General features: G+C 36.2%; 1 protein-coding gene across 2 annotated transcripts in view; it reads left to right on the top strand.

Annotated features, from left to right (window-relative positions):
* The window catches only part of MLLT3 (MLLT3 super elongation complex subunit), a 277,556-nt gene that overhangs the window by 240,782 nt on the left and 14,445 nt on the right, over positions 1-22,329 (top strand). For both annotated transcript variants that reach the window (XM_072841509.1, XM_072841510.1), the window contains exons 6-8: positions 16,595-16,670; positions 18,502-18,631; positions 21,253-21,352. In XM_072841509.1, coding sequence (XP_072697610.1) covers positions 16,595-16,670; positions 18,502-18,631; positions 21,253-21,352 — 306 coding nt within the window. The remainder of the gene's footprint in view (positions 1-16,594; positions 16,671-18,501; positions 18,632-21,252; positions 21,353-22,329) is intronic.

Below are 22,329 nucleotides of genomic sequence, written 5' to 3'. Positions count from 1 at the left end.
AAAAATTTTTAGAGTGTAGTATAGGTTTATAAAAAAATAATAAAATGCAGCATGGCCCCATTACTTATTTGTACATTTCCTTCAAGATTAAATACCATGGAACAGAATGGTTTATCCATGAGAATATCCTCTGTAGAGAAACCAACTGGAAAAGAATGGAATTTTTTTCTGGGCTTTCTTCCTGCTTATATTATCTGTTCCTAACCCCTTCTTTTTCAAATAACACAAAGTTTAGGGTCAGTTTATCAGAAAGTGATTATTTAGACTATAAATACCTGAGTACAATTCCCAATGTCAGGAATTCTTATTGATATTTAAGTAGAGTGAGAAAAAAGTTTTGTGAGATTTTATTGTTTTTGATACGTAAGTGCTAAATAATTTAGAGATATTGATTTACTACCTTTATCAATGGTAGGTTTCATTATAAATAAAAGTATTTTCTAACTTTCCAGTCTAAACCTAGAGGTAACTTGTTACTTTCCAGATGACTGTTTAGTTGATTATGAGATCTATAAAAGCAAGTGAGAGGAACAGACCAGATATTGTAGACCACCATACAATAGTATCCCTGAACTTCAAAAGCCCCAGGAGGGAGCAGCTGGGAAGTGCTATATTTTCTGTACTCTTGGTGAGCTAAATTTGGTTTGGCAGAGAATTTTTAGGAGTAGATAAGACTCTGTAAGTAAAGCTGCAGTTTTAGCCAAAGAAAACAGACTGTAGATTTGATGACTCTATTTGATTTATTAGTGCCATATGCAGTGCCTTTTGATCTTCAGGATTCAGTAAACCAACGAATTGATATTTATCAGAACTCCATCACATGGGAAGAAATCTTAATTTGCCTGTAGTGTTGATACTAATATAATTACCCAACACCTGCATCTTATTGATGATAATTGTGTTAGGTTATATTAAATTTTAATGATAGGTACAGATAAACATTAAAAACAAGTTTTGGGGTAGCATTAACATTGAAAGTAATCTTATTTCTCAAGTATATCAAATTTGCTTACTTGAGTATATAACAAAATGTCTTACGATGAGTGCTGGAACTGCAGATAGTAATTGTGATTTTCAAACAAAGAAAGGGAAATAACTTGACATTGATGATACCATACGAACAGATGTTCTATAATAAGGCTACTTACAATCTTGATTTGTCAGACAACATAAAGAAATTCCAATTAAGTTTGAGATTTTACCCACTTCTGAATTTCTTTCTAATACTTTTATAAGGTAGCAAAAACCACAGGACAAATATCTCTGCCACTAAGCCATCAGCATCCATCTGTTTTTGTCTTTTTACTAAGACAAGTTAACATGACAGAAATGTGTTTATCTGTAAAATTGAGATGAAATACCAGGAACAATATCATGGTATTAGTATTTTCTTTAAAAAGATATTTTTCTTGAGACTCTTGAGGTCCATGTTTTTGTGGGAGGAAAAGCTTATGAGTCTCAATCATTGGGATACCCTAAATGAGTTTTACTTTTTTTCCTGTGAATTCTTAATTATTACTGACCAGACAATTCTTGCTTGTAATGATTTATGCTTAGATTAACTATCAGCTTTTAATTTTCATCTTTGCTTATTCTGTTTGTATAAAGGTCCTTTCTATAATGTCTTTTATATTAAGCCTTGAAATAGGCATTTTATCAGTTCCCTAACTCCAAGAGAAATTTAAAGGGACAAAATTTTGTGGGGGGGAAATCTGTCTAAAGGAGGATGCCTTATTTCTTAAAGTGTCAAATATATTTCTGGGAGTAATGTTACAGGGGGAGAGGGTGAGCAAACCAAATAGACTTATACCTGACTTTTCTCAAGTATTATACTTTTACCATTGTTGAAATTGATAACAGCGGCTCTTTATTCCATGCTCTATTCTCAATGCTTTACTCGCATTATCTACATTCTCATACTAACAATGTGAATTTGTTACATTATTAACTTCATTCCCTCTTTTTAGAGATGAAGAAATTGAGACCTGGAAAGATAATGTTACTTGCCTAAGGTCACATGGCTAGAAACTGGTGGAATCAGGATTCACACCAGGACTAATGTTTCTAGAACCTGACTCCAAATCATTTTATTATTCTATTTTTTTCACCTGCACTGTATAACCCTTGAGTTTTCAGAGTATTTGACTTTCAGATTTAAGTGCAAAATTCATGTCAAAACTAAGACATAATTATTCCAAAATTGTTGGCCATTTAAAAAAGATTTATTTATTTTTAGGAGGGAGGAGCATATGTGGGTAGGGGGAGGAGCAGAGGGAGAGAGAATCTCAAGCAGTTCCCCACTGAGCATGGAGCCTGATGCCATTATTATAGGCTATAAAAAATGTAGCCTATCCTTTTATCACAAAGCCAATAACTGCATGTGGCTTTCTGCATCTCACTAACACATCTTACTATATATGAATCTCAATAGGTGTGTATATACACACATATGTACATACAAACATATATGACGCAGCAGTGTCAAAGGTATAGCTCATGTCCATGTCCAAATAATGCCCTCTGTGTTCCTCTTTTTTCTTATTTTACTGGAAAATGTTACTGGAGCCTGAGTAATGAATAGGAGCTTAAAGATCATGTTCTGTATTTCCACCTTTTAACCTTACCACCCTTATTTGTGCAGGAAAATGTAATTTTTTGCAATGACTTTCTCTGTTTATGGAATAGGAGTGTATTACTGATAAGATGAGCAAGTCTTAACAGTTAAAATACTTGTGAGACAAACAGATTTTGAACCTTCAAATGGTCATTCCTTTAGTATGTGCTCCATAAAACTGCAGGTTACAGCAGGGAGTATTCTCGACTGACTTAAGTTGGTAAGTCAGAGTTATTTTAGAGAAATGTTCTAGAATACTCAAGCAATGAGATTCAAGATCTGAGTATACTAATACAGATAGTTAAGTATTTGACATCTGATCTCTTTAGCAGACTGTATGCTTACCACACATAGGGTAGTATCAGATGGAAGAAGCTAGTTTCTAAAACAGTGTGGAGTGGATAGTGGATGTTTGCTTCTGATTAGCCTGTGTGTGCGCGTTGGATGAATGAGCAATTGGGAAGTCATGACCATGTGTTTGCTGTCATTTAAACCGCCATTCTAATCTAAATATACATGTGGGTGCCTAAGGAGACTTCTTTCTTTTCAAGAGGATCATTCTTTAACAGCTCTCAACTCCTTGCCGACACACGTGAACTTTGGGGCACTTCTGTTTTCCTGAGGGCTACTCTGTTTTCTTTTAAAAGAGGTGAGGATGATTTCTTTGCTAGCTGTATTTCTGATTTTTAAAGGCCAGCTGTATGTAAAGTTTATTTACTGTGAGCAGTCACTTTATAGGAAAGACGGCTTCTAGGATGTTCTACAAGGTAATGAAAGAGGGGGATAAGCATGAGAGAAATAAAAGACACAGAGCGTTTCTATTTATAGAATAATTCAGGAAAACCTTACTGATTTTAGATCACTAATTTGCATATAGCATGCATTAATCTAATTTAAAAATTAGGTTTATAAAATAGGTATGATTTTCTCATACGTCATCATATAATAGAACCCTCGTGCATTTTTTCCCTCAGAGTGATTTAAGACAGAAAAAAAAAGATACCCTTTTTCCTTGACTTCAAAGAATTTATATATATTTTATCTACCCAGGAATTATTAAAATACTTATTAAGAAAGTTAGAAGTTACATATTAAAGTTTCTTCTGCTCCTCTTGTAATATGATAGACTTCCTTTTATTTTTGTAGAGAAGCTAAGGATTAGGCTTGTAAGGGTTTTACTAATCTGAAATGAGTCTTTTCATTCAGAAAAGAATACTGGTCTTTCATTTTTTTCATAATTATATAGCTTATATTTTGAAGAGCCATATATCCAAATGTTTTTCTTTCTCCATTAACACATTTTTAGATATAAGAGCAAACAGTGTAAAATTTAACTTATTAAAAAAATAATACCCCTTGTCATCTAACTACTAGGGTATTGGATAAAAATTAGTTATCACTTAGTTACACATTAAAATGTTTCCTTAATATCTTTTTGATAATTCTAGACAGACTGTCCTATTTTTAAAAAAAATTACTGCTATGTAAATTCTTACACAAATAGATGTTTTTTAATTTTTAAATTATTTAATAGTTATACTGTATGCCTGATTGGAAGTTGCCTTACAGATTAATATATGTGACAAATGTAAACTAAGGTAAGTAGTAACAAAACTTAAAGAACGAAGAGTTTATTCAGAGTTAGGCAAATTTTATTCGTGGGCAGTAAAGTCTGCCATTTTTTCCTTGAGAAATATGAGAGTTATGTGGTTTTATATGTGGAATATCATAATGCATGCACATTCATTGGCAGAAATAAATTTTCTTGGAACTATATTCCAGGAGGATTTACCATATGGGTCTCTAGATGTCCAAATAGTTAATGTAAGTGGGCAAAGTAATTTCGTGTAAATACTAATCTCATAAATTAAAATTATTCTTCCTAATGGGGTAGAACATACTGTTTTTACCCAGGCATGGAAATATCTAAAGGCTTAGGAAACTTTTTTTGAATAGCATTTCCTTTCTGAATGTTTTCATTCCAGCATAATTTCAGAGAAAACAGAAGCTGATCATAATAAATCCCTTTCATTCCAGGAAGAGTCATATTTAGTAAATTCTATTCTAGAGCAGTAAGTAGAGCTTTAGTGTTGCTTACAGCTAGTTACTCCCTTCTCTGCCCCTCACCCCACCCCATTTCTTCCCCCATTGCTCAGCTCACTCTCAGGGAATTGTGCAATTTGCTCAGTTCATCAGGAAGTTGATGAGAATAATACTAATATTTCTAATTTTCTTTCAAATATTTAGTTTATAAGAAGATACCACTTTCCAGACCAATTTGACTTTCAGGTTTCTAGCAGCCAGCTGGTAAAGAGGATGTGATCTATTACACATTTCACATTGTTATAAGATAAAAAATGATCTCTTAGGAGATGTTTAAGTCAAATGCAATTAAGTGGAAAGACAAGTCAGTCTACTTGCTTTTCAGCACTTGGTCTTTTAAGTTTAGTGGATAGAAAAATAATAAGTAGCCTTTACTATATAGGAAGAAATTTGAATGCCATATTATAAACTAAATGTGCCGAAGTTTTAAAATATAATGTAGATACTTGATGCATGGATATGGTTAAGGTTGTAGAATTGAGCTTTTTGTGAATAGTGACTGTGTGAGTAGGGAATGCTCTCATTTCATGAAGATTTAAAAAACAAGTTTAGGTCTTTAAATCATTCTTGAGATATTGAAATTGAATGAGTTTCTGAGGATCAATTCAGAAACAGTTCCAAACCATCCTCTGAGAATGCTGTAAATCATGTATGCTGTGGCTCTAATTGAACAGCGTGGATCTGAATCCTCATTAACTTGTCTGTAGGGAAGGGAAAATTGTGGAGAGCAAGGAAGTAGACCTTTGCCGGTGTTGTCCTGAGCTGCCATTGTGGAAGGACATCCTTTGAGCTAATTTCAGTCCCATTAAAAAAAAAAAAAAATCTATTTAGTGATTAGTAACCAGTGGATAAGAGCAGAAAGCCCAAGTGAATAAAGGCCATAAATACTGAAGTCCGTGGGATAACAGCCTGTAAAACTGTCAGAAAGCATTGCTTAAGTGACAAAAGATAGCCCAAAGTAACAAGAAGTGCTAGCTCACTAGGCAATACTCCATATTCTTGGACACGAGAAGTATTTAGTTTTCTCCAAAAATAGAGATTTTCTTGAATCCAGTACCTGCCCCATTTTATTTATTTGTAGTGGCTGGTGTCTCTTTGCTTTTAATTTATGGTTGATTGCATTCACTAGTAGGAATCATGATGCCTGTTAAAGATAGCAGCATTTCCAAAAGTAGAACTATAATTACTGAAACTTCTGTTTAGATCCATCAAGATCTACTTACTTGCTAAGAATGTTTAGCCTAACTAGAGTGAGTGGGTGAGAGAGAGAGAGAGAGAGAGAGAGAGTGTGTGTGTGTGTGTATTTTTTAAAGGCAGATGGTTAGGAATTAGATGCTGTCAAGTGCTTTTCTCTTGTTTTAAATTAAAGTCTGAACTTCACAATTCTTAAATATTTTCCCCTATCGGAAAAATAAGTAAATAAAACCAGAAGAACGTGAGTCTATATTATAAACTGTTTTGTTATTACTGTACAATATTGAGATCACAAATGACTTAAGTCTTACCAGCCAGTATTCCAGAGGTGTTTTCAGAGTCAGAGAAAATTCAAGATGATGAATCAAGGGTCTTTCTTCGAAACTCCTATTGTTCTATGATGATGGTTTTATGGCATTTGAATTACAATGTTAGCCAGCAAAATGATATGTTTTACAGTTTTACAGTATAACCTTCAAATCCCAGATGTGTGTTTTAGAGCTGTGTCTTCAGTGTACTTAAAGTGCTGTGTGCTTCTTCAAGTTAGGGAATTTTGTCAACTTATGGGTATTTGCTTTTCAGCATCCCGTCTGTGAGAACTAGAGGTGTCATTCACTTGAAGGGAGCAGATGTTAAAGGTTCTTGCCCCTGCCTCCCTAATCCCAAACACCCTTGAAGAAGAGAAACGTCCTATTACCCAAATAGGCATCTTTCTGATGGTGAGAAAAGGCGGTAAAAGGCAGTAAATCTGCCTTCTCATTATGAAGTGCAACAATAGATTGATTTATGTAGAAAAGCAACTGTTGGCCTTATATGTGTGCATGGAAATGTAGGTTCCTTTAGAGCCTTAGAAGCAGTAGCTTTCCTCCTGTTCTTGAGAAGAATTTAATATTACTAATAGGTGATGTGTTGATTCTAAATGCCAAATTTTTTTAAGGGAGTACATTGAAAAGAAAACAACAACAAAAAAATCCACCTCCTCATGTTTTCACATGCACAGTATCTTGAGGAGTGTGTTTTGCTGTTTCAGTTCATTTTCATTCAGATAGAGGGGGATTCTTAAAAATAGTTTTATTTGTATCAACTTTGTGTTAGCACTTAACACTTTAAATAAAAGTGGATATAAGTATAACAGATTTAGATGTGAGGCTGTTTATAAAATTTTTAGTTTTCCTTAAGGTGTAATTTTCAACAAACACTATAAAATTATCAGACCCACTTTAAAGATAATTTCAAAATTCAGGGGTGAGGGAGTTCATGTTAAGCATTTTGTGTTGGGTTTTTAAGATGATCTTTGTGCATTTTAAAATCTTTTAAATAAATCTGTGTTACATCTTATTTAATTAGAAGCTTTGTTAGAGTATTTCTATTTAACTTAATAGTTAAAATTTAAGATCTAAGCCCATTTTGAGCATGAGATATAAAATACAAAAATCTAGGTGGTCTCTAAATAATTTGGTAGGATACTGGCCTTATATATTTAGCACCTAGCACTCCAAAATTTGAAATCTATGTGATATAATTAAGATTTGAGCAGGCAAATTACAGAATTCAAACTGATAATTATCAGTTGATGTTAAAGCTCATTCAGTAAACATGTATCCCTAATGTATGTATATTTCTAAATTGTAGTAATAGCTGTGCTAATGTACTATGTACAAGAAGTACATGCAAATATTTGAAAAACTAAAAGAAAGTATTATTCAAATAAAGGTTCTATTCTTTTACCCCTATGATATGTCTATGTGCCCATGTCTGTGCATACCCATACCCAAGGAGCTTTGGAGTGCTTTGATCTAGAAGAAAAGGATTCAGTATGTTACCTGAAAAATGCACTGCTACTTTATTTATTTTATTTTTTATTTTTTGGCACTGCTACTTCAATTAGGAAGATACAAGGCTTATAAAGACTTATTCCTTGCAACTATCAACAGCCTTTGTGATAAATAATAGACTGCTAAAGAGAAGTGTTGCATTTTGACCTGGTGATGATTGGGTAGTTTCAAATCAATACTTTTTTCTCAGTGGACTATGGGTATTTTGGAAGTCAAAATATGATGAAATTAAAGGTCTTGGCAAATAAAGTCTTGATGCCACTGCTATGATCATAAATCTATGCTTCAGATTTAATGGGGGAAAATTCTCTAAGATGTGCAAAGATTAAAATTAATAAAATTTCTTGACATTTGTGTAAGTCTATAAAGATTCTATAGGTGTCAATCAAATGCTCTTTGGCCATTTTAAAGTAAGCCATTTTTAAAAAAGTGTCTAAAGTTAATGAGAAAATGCAATTAAATGTCTTGTCAAATGATCTCTTCAAGTGCATCTGTGTTTTACTTCATTTCAATTAATTGCTCTTTATGATACCCTGAATTCATTCAACTTAATTTACTTTAATATTTTAAATTTTATAATCCAAAGCTGAGAGCTATAGCCACAGGCAGCATACTTTTAGGACTTTGTTCAACACTGCCTTTATGGGGAGAGAGAATATAATACTTTTACATTATTTTGAGCATCTTATGCTCTGCACAAGTGGGTTATTTCACAAGTAACTGAATAGTTCTGACAACAGTTTCAGAATCTTATTGTTAATTGATGAGCAATGGTGTTTTGATGTTCATTGGTCAGCTTCAATAATTATTATTTATGGGGCACTTCTATGAGGAAACTTGTTTTTTTTTTCCATTCTCTTTTGTGAGGCATAACAGCTCTAAGCCCTCTCACTTGTAATTTTTTTCTTTCTCTACACTAATTCTCAAAGTACACAAAAGGGGGGGGGGAAGACCAGTTAAAAGATACATTTCTGGTATTACAACTCAGTGGTGTAGTTTATGGCCAGTTGTGAAACACAACTTCTATGTACATGGTCTTTGCTCAAGGAATAGCAACATGCTTAGAGGTGGTGCAACTGTAAATGGTCTGTTTCCAGACGATTTCTCATTCCTACAGCTCTTAACAAGTGAGTGATTTTTGGAACACATCTGGCATATATACCATCTTGCAACAACTGGATTTTTTTTTTTTTTTTAAAGATCATATGTTCTGGCCACAATAGTCAGTAGCAGCCTTCGAAGTACAACTGGTGATGAGAGATAAAAGACTTGGGGCTCTTGTGTTTAAAAGAGAGGAAGCTAAAAGAAAATTATAGCCATCCCTAAGTGTGGAAAAGGGTTTCATGGGAAGATTTATAGACCCTTGTTCCCCAAGGCCATTTCGTTTCCTAATGGGATTCTGTGTTCTCAGACAGGGGTGATGGGCACAAATGATGACAGTGTTTAATAATAACAGCAAAGATGACAATAATAAGGAAGGAAGCAAATGCAGTTGCTAAAAGCAGAACCATCACAATGTAAAGCCAATTATCTTGGCATCAAGGATGATTTTGTCTGTAAATTGAATGTAACAAAAAAAAAAGGACCTTTCCTGGTTTGCTAACAGTGGAGAGAATTCTTAAGATCTTGCTCTCTTACCAGCAAATGATGGGCATGACGATAGCTTTTGTTAATATAAGGGCCCAGCAGGCTAAATATACTTATAATTTAACATCAAGTTCATTTAACTTGTCATAACACCTACAAATGGAGAGGGTTTGCCAAAGAGAGATGGGGAGTCTTCCCTGTGGTCATAGACTTGAGTAACTGTCCAACAATAACTTAATTGTCCAGCAAGTTATAGCTTCCTATTCCAGGGTCCTTTCTCCAATTTCACCTTGTTTTCAAAGAAAGACCTGTTGGCAGATTATTTAATGCTAAATATATTTTTTTCACTTGGAAGTTATGTATAGATTGTAAGATGAGTTAAGTAACAAGACTAGATCACTTTAAAAGGCAAATAAAAAGAAATAATTGCAGTGTATTGCCTGATGTCAGTCTTCTTGAACAGTACCAATGTCAAGAGGATCAGGGCCATTCTAGGAGAAAACTCCTTGCTTTTTAAAACAAAACTTGTAAAACTAGTGAGATGAGTAGCCAGGATCTGTTGTAGTATTGATTGGACAAATGTTAGAAGCAATTGACACAGACACATTCAGATCTAGGGATAAAGTGTTTTATCACCGGTTTGCTTTGGGAGCCAAATGCAAGATGTCCCTTAGAGGGATATTCAGTGAAGCTTTCACAGTGACATAGAAAACTCTGTTCACTGACTGGTGTTGTGAAAGGATGTTAGTGTGTTCAGAATACTGCTTTAAATTAATTCCATTTGTTCGAGGTTAATAGGTGTAGAAAGAGAACTGGATTAGAAATCCAAAAACTTGGTGCTAATTTACCTAAATACTACCTAATTGCCACTTAATTGTGCTTTTAGTTTCATCATCAATAAAATGGAGATTAAAAATATGTCCTTTTGTCTTAGCTTGGGCTACCATAACAAAATACTAGAGAGTAGGGAGGCTTAAACAACGGGGATTTATTTCCTACCATTCTGGAGGCTGGGAAGCAAAGATCAAGGCTCTGCCTGATTTGGTTCACCTATGAGGGTTCTTTTCTTGACTTGGATCTGGCTGTTTTGTCACTGTCTTCACATACTGGGTAGGGAGTGAAGCAGGGAGCAAGATCTCTGGTGTCTCTTCTAAATATGGACACTAATCCCATTATGAAAGCCCCATCCTCAAGACCACATCTAAACCTAATCGTCTCCCAAAAGCCTCATCTCCAAGTACCATCACTTGGGAGTTTAGGACTTTAACATATGAATTTTGGCGGGACATATTCAGTCCGTAGCACTTGCCTTTCTCATGGTAGAACAATTGAAATAATATGATAAGGCTACACAAAGATATATTAAGAAGTTAGAGTTATTGACTGATGTTTTCCAATTGGATTTTCATATATCTTTCCATTTAATAAAGTTTCGTTCTTGGAGACCTGGATGGCTCAGGCAATTATGCATCTGCCTTTCAGCTGAGGTCATGATCACGGGGTTTCTTTCTGATCAAGCCCTGTGTCTGGCTCCCTACTCAGCACCTCCCTCTCCCTCTCCCCCTGGCTCATTCTCTCTCCCTCTCTCTCTCATTCTGTCAGATAAATAAACAAAATATTTTTTAAAAAATGAAGTTATGTTCTTTTAGCATGTTTATTTTGAAGCAGTTATTAGTGCAAAGCTAAATGAGAATAAAAGTTCTCATTTCTAGCCTTTTAGCAATTCACTCTTGCTTCATTCTTGTTAGATTAACTTAATATAAGTGTTATTTCACAACTTTTCAATACTTAGTTCTTTGCTTACCTGTGAACTTACATTTTAATGAAACAGCTATCTTAGCTGCTAATGGGAATTGGTAAGAGAACACATTCATGGGATGAGCATTTTCCACACTTGTTTAAAATGGATGTAATTTTTCTTAAAAAATGTATTAAATGTGTATTGAAAAGTTGAATTGGATTATCTTCAATTTCTTATAGAAGAGAGGCTAAATGAGGTAGTTTTTTGTTCAGTTTTATCAAGCTATAGTTGAAGTATATCATGGTATTAGCATAAAGTGTGTAGCATGATTCGATACATGTGTGCATTGTGAAATGACTGCCACCCTAAGTTCAGTCCATGTCCATCATAAATGAGAGTCTTTTATTTTTCTATTTTTTCTTGTAAATTTATTTTTTATTGGTGTTCAATTTGCCAACATATAGAATAACATCAAGTGCCCTGCTCAGTGCCCGTCACCCAGTCACCTCCACCCCCTGCCCACCTCCCCTTCCCCCCACCCCCAGTTCATTTCCCAGAGTTAGGAGTCTCTCATGTTCTGTATGAGACAGTCTTTTAAATGATACTATAATGCTAAGGAAAAAAAGTGTCAGATGATTATTAGTTTTTGGTGAAGGAAGCACTAAAACTGAAAAGAAACCAGTAGTTCAGTCATGAACATTGAGTAGAGACGTAAATAGTGTATTACATTTGTGTTTTCTTTGATTAGTACTCACCCTTGACATAGTCTTTCTGGATATTTGTGCAGAAAAAAAAAAAGAATTGTTATTGCAGTCTATGTGTTTTCTCTTTCTAAACAAGGTAGAAATTTTGTGAAAAAAAATGTAGCAACGTATCTAAAATAATTTAACTACTTGTACTGTATTCTCTCCCTTTCCCCCCCACCCAACGGGGAAAAAAAAATTATGTTATTCTTTTCCTTTCCCTCTATTTTGATTGTTTTAAAGATCAGGTTGAAATTCTTTTTTTTTATTATTATTTTGAAGATTTTATTTATTCATGAGAGAAAGCTGCAGAGACATAGATGGAGGGAGAAGCAGGCTCCCTGAGGGCAGCCTGATGCAGGACTTGATCCCAGGACCCCAGGATCACGCTCTGAGCCAGATGCTGACATTCAATCACTGAGCCATCCAGGTGCCCCAGGTTGAAATTCTGTTCATAAATATGTTGCCTGTGAGAAAAGATGGAACTTCTTTCTTCTGATTACCTAAGGAATAAGCTTGCTCCCAGTGAGAAACAATGCCAGATTTTACAGGGCCTCTTGTGTGACCTGCCTTGACAGGTGTTCTCTTTTGAAGCACTTAACTTGTACGAGTTGTAAACATGTGGTTTTTCTTACTTGTCTTGGACAAAAATAATCCTCCATAGAAAATCCATTACAGAATGGTTTTGCATAGCCATTTAATGCTGAAGATTCCATGGCAAATCTTGGTAGGCCCATTGTTTTGGTAGTAAAGATATATCTTGTTTTAGGCAAAAGAGGAGTATGTGGTCTCTTGTAAGTAATAGTAGCAACCAAATGTTGATTAGCTACCAGTGTAAGAATAGTGGGCTAGGAGTTTTTAGTCAGGTTTTTATTAGATATTGGGAAAAGGCTTGAGCAGGCAAGGTGAGAGGTTTCTAAATTTAACACTCAATGAATGTTTGATATGATAATAATTGTCATAGAATTTTAAAATTTAAATTCAATTGATATATTGTGCATTATTAGTTTCAGAGGTAGAGTTTAGTGATTCATCAATTGCATATAACAGTGCTCATTACATCAAGTGCTCTCCTTAATATCCATCACCCAGTTACCCCATTCCCCTCACACCCCTCCCCTCCAGCAGACCTTGTTTGTTTTCTAGAGTTAAGAGTCTTATGGTTTGTCTCCCAAATTTGAGGTTCTTAAGCCTAGACTTTTGTCACTGTGGAACCCATCATTTAAAGAAACTTAATGTCTAGTGTTTGATTACTCAGTCAGCAAAACATGTGCCTTCCAGTATCAATATGAAAAAGCCAAAAATGTTTTCTTAGTGGTGAGAAATTTGATATTTCAGAAACAATATCAAGTTAGTAATGGGAAAAATCAGGACCTCATTGGAGTTCCTTGTACTTAGGTTTTAGCACATACATACATAAGTTGGAAAGAGGATACAATAATCTTTTCATTCCTTGAGAGTCTTAATCCGGTTCTGTGTATGGTAAATATTTTTTAAAAAGCAATCTTTTCTAGGTTATAAGATCATCCTTGATTTGCATTTTTGGAGAGTAAATCTGATTTTATTGTCATATAAAATACAGACTTAAAGTGAGTAAATCTGTTTTGTTGGATTTGATAAGATGTAAGATGGTGTCAGCTTCATCTAGCAGCAGAATGGGTTTTTGACAGTTAACATTTAGTTGAATTCTGTCCTGGTCTGTCTAGGTTAAGTTGAAGGTCCATCTACTATGACATGATTTTATATATGCTTAGATGTTTTTATTGAGCCATAACTGTGTTCTTTCAGATTGTTTTCTCACAAAATACTTTGATGAGTATGCAGGGATGCTACTTCTGGATACATCACTAAGTTTCTAGCTTTTCTCATGTTGCTTTTTTTCTTTAAATTTAAGAGTCTTTCCAAAATATGCATTTGCATTTAGAAGAAATGATTAACATAGTATCAGTGGTGTTGTACTTGGAATTTTCATTAATATTTGCTTGAGCTTTTACAATATAAATATGCCTGGACCTTCACACCAAACCTATTTAATCAGAATTCCCTTATATATAGAAACCCCCCAAGTGATTCGGATGAATATCCATGGCTATGAATCTCTGGATCCTTGGTCAGTGTCTTAAAAGTCTGGTTGGTCCCCAGAACAGCAGCAGCAGCATCACCTGGAAACTCTTTATGGAATCCAGGTTCTCATCCCTACCCCAGAATTATTGACTCAGAAATCTGGAGTGGGACCCAGCTGTCTGTGTCTTAACAAGTCCTTCAGGTAATTGTAATGCCCATGAAAGTGTGAGACTCCATATCTGATCATCCCAAGGAGTCTCCTTAGCTCCAAAACCACAAATCCTCATCCAAAAGCTTCTAAGATACTGGATTTGCTACCCATCATTCAACATTTTGTCCTTCTCCAATCACCTCTTTTGCTTTCAACTTTCTATTTTAATATTTTCAGTGAATTAATGTGTTTATTAAAAACCTTAAACGTTTTGTGGGTCAGGCATGGCATTAATGATAAACATAGAATGAAAGCCTTTTTCTCCTATTGTGTTATGTTCTCTACTCTTCGTCAATTTTCTGTTGGTTGGTAACTGTTGATTTATTAACCTTGTTTGTGGTTAAGAAGCTAAAAGAAGGCTGCCTGCAGGTTTGGGTCTGGCACTGGCATGATGCTTGAGACCGATGGATCAAGTTTAGCATGGGGTGGTTCTAGAGATGGCCACCATCCCCTCTTGGTTTCCTAATTAGTGTCACTCTAAGCAAATAGCTCTGGCAAACGGCTCCTTTAAGTCCAGTGCAACATGACTGGTCCAGCAGGAGGGGGAATTAGAGCTCTTTCCACTCACTGTAAGGAAACCTCTTTTTTGGCTCCCAAATGGTTTCCAGAGCTATCAAAATAATACCGTTTGCAGACACTTTTCATGGCTGAAAAGAGCAACTTGGAAAGGAAAAGGAGTACTCCACGGCCCCCGGGAGAAATGTTTTGCAGCTGGGCATTGCACATAACTGCTAACTGAATGCCCTTGCAGTGCGTAGCTCACCTTTGTGGCTCAACAGTGGAAGAGCCACTCAACGGAAATGAAGAGTCCCTCACACAGGCATGTGTGCTTGTAAACCAGCTCCTCTTGGTGGGCCACAGACAGCAACATGTTGGACATTGAACTGCAAATCTCAAGCAAATCTTGCAGTAGTGAAGGGTTGGAGGCCGCCTGCTGCTCATTAGAGATCCTGTCTGGCTCCTTTCCTGCGGAATGAGTAGTAGATTGCTGACACCTGTTTTCCCATCCAGCCTGAGGATGTGAAGTGTGCATCAGGAATGCCTGAAAGTGCTTCCTTGTGTCCAAGTCTGGGTCTTAGTGTTGCTTGGAGAGAAGGGGGTTGCCATTTAGGGCCGGGGAGGGGGGATGAGTAAAAATCAGTGGTGAGAAAACTGTATTATCAACTGAGCTGAGGCTCTCCCTCCTCGTTTAGTGGCTTCTGCTGGAGCTCTTTTGTCTTCCACACAGCCCTGATACCTCCGTCACCCAATGAGTGAAGTCAAAAGAAGAAAGAGATGTCTGTACGGGAAAAGACCTTATCTGATACTCAAATAACATGAATAGATAGTTGAGACTGTGAGCACATGAGAAATGGGATAAAAATAGTCCACCCAAATTTACCAACATTATTGAGTTATTTTAAATTGGACCTAAGTATGTAAAATTCAAATGTGTTGATGGTCTGATCAGTTTCTTTGCACAGTTCTGTCCAGGTATTTGTTCTTCCCACTTTGACCCACTGTAAAGTCTCATAAAAACTGGCAGATGGTAGAACAAAGCACCTAATGCTCTGCCTTCAGTCACAGATAGAGAGTGCATGCTGTATGCAGTGTGTTAAGGTGAGTATGAGGGGATAACCAACACAAGAGAGACCCCCACACCCTTTTCTTTGCAAGTCCCTGCAGTCTCCTGGAGAGGAGACACATCAGAGGCAGCATAACACTATAGCATATCAGATGAGCAAACAGATGATGAGATACACATTTTCAGTGGGTTCAGAGCAGGAAGACAACTGTGAGTTGGACAGGTCAGGGAGGATGTGGTATTTGTCCTGGGTATTAGAGGATGAGGAGAATTCAGGGTGAGAGAGTGGGGCATGTATATGATGCTTTTTCCCTGCATCCACAGGCTGGAATTAGAGGGTGGGGTGTGTGTGTGTGTGTGTGTGTGTGTGTGTGTGTGTGTAAGTATTGGCAACATTTCCCACTGACTCAATTGTGGGACTTGGCCAGATCTCCTTATGAACATTATCTCCATTTGTGAACTATGGATGAATGAGGTTAGGGTTGGGTCATGGCCTTGGACCAGAGTGAAATTAACTGGCTCATAATGTGATTGAACTAATGACCTTGGCCTCATTACCACTATGTTCTAACCAGTTGAGTCAATCAAACATTGCAGAAAGGGTAATCAAGGTAATCTTTTAGAGATTTAGATAGCAGTAAACACAGGAGTAAAATCAAAGCCAGGTTCTTCCCTCATGTAATGCCCAGGTGTTTGTCTCATCATCCTTGAGTTTATATACTTGTTCCCACGTCTGGTAAAAACATGGTAGACAAAACAAAAAGGACACCATGATTCTCCTGTGTCACTGGTTTTGGCATAATACAATGTGTAATCATTTTTCTTGCATGGTGTTGGAATATTTTTGCACAGCAAAATATTTTTGAGCAATAATGTTAATTTTAGATGTGGAGCATCCTATAAATTTATTGATGATGGCTTTCTTTTCTTCTTTAAAGTCTGAACAACCTAGTCCTGCCAGCTCCAGCTCCAGCTCCAGCTCCAGCTTCACACCGTCCCAGACCAGGCAACAAGGTATCAATATCTCCCAGGCAAACTATGAGGCATTTTTCTCATAAAACGTCTTAATGAGCTGATTTATGGCCTATTTTCTACTGTTTTATTATTTGAATGATAACTTGGCTTTTATGCAGTTGTATTTATTTCCCCGAGGAATGCACTTGAGTATTGTTCTGATGTATGAGACCGGCCTCTAGAAATTCCCCTTTTTCCAGTCCCTGCCATCAGAGTCCCATTTTACAAAAGGATTATAGACACAGCCTATTCCAGGGAGCTCCCTAAGGAAATACAATAGCAAAAGCTGGAGTTGAGAGGCTCTGACAGAGAAATAGATTTTTACTCTCTCTCCTGGATGTCTTTCATTTTATTTATTTTTTCCTACAGATTAATAGACCTGTTTTCTTTGGCAAGTGATAGTTTGCTGTCTTTACAATATATTTTCCCTCTACTTGAACTTAAAGAAATTTAAATATAAAGAAACCTAATAAAGAAATTTAAACCAGAACATTAAGTATGTATTTTATACTTTTGGTGTGTGGAAATTTTCAAATAAGAGCTCCCTCCCTTTTTTTTTTAATATGAAAAGTGAGATAATATGAAGGAATAATTTGTTTTTGAGCATCATTTTGCATATTACCTCATTCATCGATCATACTCAATTTCTGATGGCTTTGTATGTTTTGAAAAGGATTAAATTGTTGTATGTATTTGGGCTAAGGCTAAGCTTCCAGGAAAAAATAAAAGACACTAATCATTTTGGCTATTCAGATTTTTTGTTATACTGACATCCAAAGATATAAGCCCACTACAAAAGCAGGAATTAGTGGAGTGTGAGATTGCAGAGAATCAATACTTATTTTAGAACCAATTTAGAGGTAGCTCGGATATTCATGTCCTAGATTAGACTTTAGGAATTGCCTAATCCAGAATAAAAGTACGTCCTCTCTCACTTTCTTGATTGCCTGCACAATCTCTTCTTTAACATTAAAAAGAGTGATCTTGTTTTCATCATGTTTAGAGCACTCAAGTGAAAATAAGCCACAGACACACTGAATTTTTGGATTCTTTTTGTTTTCCAGTTATGTCCTATTCTAGAATAAAACTAATTATGACTTGATTTTTTTCTCTCCTATCTAATACTGGATACCCTCTTGAATTTTCTGGGCACCTGATTTATTACAGGGTTTTATTTATGTAAATATATGCTGGTATTTTGCCAGGAATTTCTTAAAAAGTAAAATAAAAATTGGTTGCATAAAATTGTTGCTTGAACAAGATCTTGTGTCCAGGATCAATATGAAGATCAGAGATAGTACATTACACCATGGAATTGAAATACTTTATAATCTGAACTTGACTGAAATGCTTGCTTGACCTGAAATTGACCTTGAAATAAAAGGAACAGCTAAACCTTAATAGATCAAAAACTACCACACAAAGGCTGCATTGCCAAGAACAAGTTACAACCACGGTGATTTATTTGCCTCAACTTTTCAATACATGGATTAACCTAACAAAACATTCAATTTACTAATAGATCTTTCTGTTCCTCTTTAGATGTAATTTTTCTTAGGGAAGAAAAAATACATAGAAAAACATTCCTAGGAAAGAGAGATTTTCCAATAAACATCCTGGGGCATCTGTTGTGAAAACAACAATGTTTCAGTTAGATGTTATATTTTAGAAACTACCAAATTTATTTTATCACTTGCATAAATATATGTAATGATGGGGTTTTGTTGTTGGTTTTTTGGCCAATGTTCAGTGCCGGTGAGCTGTCCACTATGTCTGCTATGACTAAGTGTGTATGAAATAGTTTGATTTGTGGTTCAACATCATTCCTCAGGTCCTTTAAGGTCTATAATGAAAGATCTGCATTCTGATGACAATGAGGAGGAATCAGATGAGGCAGAGGATAATGACAATGACTCCGAAATGGAAAGACCTGTAAATAGAGGAGGCAGCCGAAGCCGCAGGTGAGTGCCTTGGTGGGAACACAGCTCCCTGGGATGAAATCCTGCCTTTTCCCCAGACTTACTGGTAGAACCATGGCCAAAGTATGCAACACCAGAAACAGTGGTGGGAAATGGTCACAGTCATTTGAGTTGGGTCACCTTGGCATGTTTATCTCCACCTCTGCAGAGAACTGTGTCCCTTTTTTCAGAAAGCAAAAGGTTTTGCTTCTAAAAATTCTATAGGGAAAACATCCTGTTAGTAGTCCTTGTTCTTGAAAGGCTCTGCCAACGTGGGAAGGACTGGCTGCTGAAATGAACTCTGTTTTCATTTTTTAAGAGTTTGTGTCGATCCATGGCTATCGCCTCAGAATTTAAGGAGACATGTTTGCTGTTTGTAGTTAGAAATACATAATTGGCTTCAGTGAATTATGTGTGTGACCTAATTAAAACTAGGATCACCTGTGTGTGTTTTCCAGCAAATAAATTCCTTTTAAGTGTGCTGACAATTAGGTTCCTTAAGTAGCTTTAATGCTGTGAGGCATAATTCCACATTATAAGATGGTAATTCATGTCACTTATAATTAATAATCAACTTGAAATTGCCTTGAGGGTTTTATTTCTTTATCATGAGGAAAACAAATAGGCATGCTTACTTTAATGGGTTTGAGTAGAAAAAATATGAATCTACTTGAACTTAAAATCCAATTACATTTATAATACCTCACATTAAATCTTTTCCCTTTATCCATTACTGTGTGGAAGGCCCTAAAATTCCTTAGAAGGATACTATCTTAATCCCAACTGGACAGATCGTATGGTTTCTAATCAGTAATTCCTTGGTGTCCTTTGAGAAGGGCTCCTCTGAGTACGTATGCCCCATCACATCCCTCACTGATTCTTCCATGTGGCTATACTCAGTAGTCACACCCAATACCTCTTTCTCCACCTTGTCTTCCAAACTCACCTATCTCTATTTTTTCCTTGAATAGGAGAAAATAAGGAGCCTTATAGCTTTGGTGTTATAACATTTCCCCTTAGAACTCTTTAATCTGACAAGAAGGAAACTAACTGGTAGGGCAGAAGGATCTAAAAATGGACCAGAACATGGCAGTGAGCATATTTATAACAACCAAAATCCTCACTGCTGGTGGGCTCTCAAACTTACCTGATGAAAAATGCATTTAGCCAAATTACAGTTAGAGTTATTTCGAAAATCTAGATATTCCATGATTGGCTATTGCCCACCCACTCGCCGTCCCATCCGAGTGGGGCAGGTCAGATCCTACAGGCTTGTGAGTTATCTGATGTGATACACACGATGTCGGAGACTCGCTTCTTTCCCCCTGCCTGACATGTGCTGTTAGCACAGCAGCGCCAGTGTAACATTTGGTCTTCCTTGCACTTGTGAAGTCTCAACTGTTTAATCAGTTTAAATACTCAACCTTCCACTTCAGTCAAGAAGCATTTTAAAGCAGCGCTTCATCAGAACACTTCATTAATGTAATTTAGTTAAGAAAAACAAGTTCCATCAGTTTTTGCTAAAAGGATGTCCCAGTGTATCCTTTTCATTTCCTATCTTGTATCTTGTCTATCTGAATATATTATAGAGCTGGAATGTGATTGCCTATTCAGAGCAAAAAAAAAAAAAAAAAACTATCCTGATTTCTAAAGCATTTTCTGTTTCTGAAAAGAATATTTTATTAGGTGACTGTGTAGCTAAAGAGAGAGAGCAAACACTGAAGGACATTTCAGAAGAGGGGTATACATTCAGTGGAGTAGAATAAAGAAATATCTCCTACCCTGGCTAAAAGAAAATTCTATTTTGTTCTGAAAAGAAAAGAAAAAAAGGGGAGGGGTTATATTTTTATGTTGTCTTTGGTTGTTGAAAGATATTCTGTTTCTCTAAAGCAGTTATCCCAAACACACTGTCTCTTCATGTTGCTGAAGTATATTTCCAATGAATTCTTGTAGCAGCAACAATTAAGTCAAAACTAGGGACAGCCTTAAGTCATTACACAGTAGAAATAATTGTTGTCGGTCTGTCCAGCACGTTGGGCTTCACACAGCCCATCTTCAGACATCACCCTGGGCTGGCAGCCATGCAGGGCTGTTTGTATTCTCAACAGTTGCTTCTACTCCCGCAGCCTGTATTCTGGCCATTTTGGTAGAATGTTCACCTATAGCAGAGAGGCAGGGGGAACAAAAACTAGAAGGTAGTAACCTAAAAATGGTCTAATTTTGCTGACCTTCGGCTGGCTTTGTGATAGTAGGTAGGTGAAGTTGGAGCAGGGATATAAAAGAATAAATGAGGCCAGTACAATAAAGTTGCTGTGCACCAGCTGTGGGTTACATTGCCTGAGTTTGAATCCCAGAACCATTCCTTTTACCTCTTGACCACAGGTGAGTGATCCAATCTAAGTCTGTTTCCTCATCTGTTGAAATAAGGGTCATTAAATGAGAAATAGCAGGTAAAACACTTAACACAGTTCCATACAGAGTAAGCACTGGGATGTGTTAGCAGTTGCATGAGGTGAAACAAGTTTTCAGTGGTTAGTGTTTGGATTCCTTTCTGTCTGCGCCTAGTTCCATAGATAATTCAAGAACTATCTGTACCTATGCATGTAACTTCTGTTTCTTTGCAGAGTTAGCTTAAGTGACGGTAGCGACAGTGAAAGCAGTTCAGCTTCTTCGCCCCTACATCACGAACCCCCACCACCTTTATTAAAAACCAACAACAACCAGGTAAATTGTTGGGTTTGCACTCTTCGAGACTCTGCAAAACTAAGTGTGATCATTTTTACAAAACATAAAACTTTTCATCCCTTAATTCTAAACTAAGTCTCTCTCAATATCAAATACGTGGGAATCGACAACCTTCAGAATAAACATGTAGTTGGGGTGAAAGAACTTCTGTTATGAAAAGTATGTTTCATTGGATGGGTTAACACAGAAAGTGTTGCTCATTTGCCCCTGATTTCTGTGGGTTTTTTTTCCCCCTCCAGCAGTTAAGTAGGCTAATTTAATGATTTAGAAAGAATATAATCTTTGGAGCTAGTTTACAGCCTGATTCTTTGTTTTTTTTAAAAAAAAAAATTTATTTATTTGAGAGAGAGAGAGAGAGAGACCGTGCACGCATGAGCAGGGAGGAAGGAGCAGAGGGAGAAGCAGACTCTCCTCTGAGTGGAGAGCCCAATGTGAGTGAGACTCGATCCCAAGACCCTGGAATCATGACCTGTGCCAAAGGCATCTGCCTTTGTTTAACTGACTGAGCCACCCAGGTGCTCAGCCTGGTTCTTTGTTTTACTAATTTACAGTAATGTACTGGTGGGAAATGAACTTTTAACTTTTGATTCTGTTTCCTCATCCATAAATGGAAATATTAATACCTGCCCTGCCAGTTCTCTGAATGATGACAAATACCATATTTGTAAAGAGCATGTGGCCATGCTTATTATTGTAGGTGCTCTGCCTCTGTGTGGTCATCCAAGGAAAGAGGGTCATCATTTGGAATTGTAAGGAATAGTTTATAAAATGCGAATAATGGTCATTATCATTATTATAAATCAAGCAGAAAGAAGCCTTATTAATTTAATAGTCCATTCAGAATGTAGTTTTTGGATAAGGTCTAGGCAAAACTTTGGAGGCTTTGATGAAGAGCTTTTCTTAAACAAATGATTAAGACTGGGATATTTTAAATACTAAAATAATTTCAAGTATCA

This window comes from Canis lupus, chromosome 10, assembly GCF_048164855.1.
Source record: "Canis lupus baileyi chromosome 10, mCanLup2.hap1, whole genome shotgun sequence".
In the NCBI taxonomy this organism is placed as follows: Eukaryota; Metazoa; Chordata; class Mammalia; order Carnivora; family Canidae; genus Canis; species Canis lupus.
Note: the sequence above shows the minus strand (reverse complement) of the source record. Positions and strands in the feature narration are given on the sequence as shown.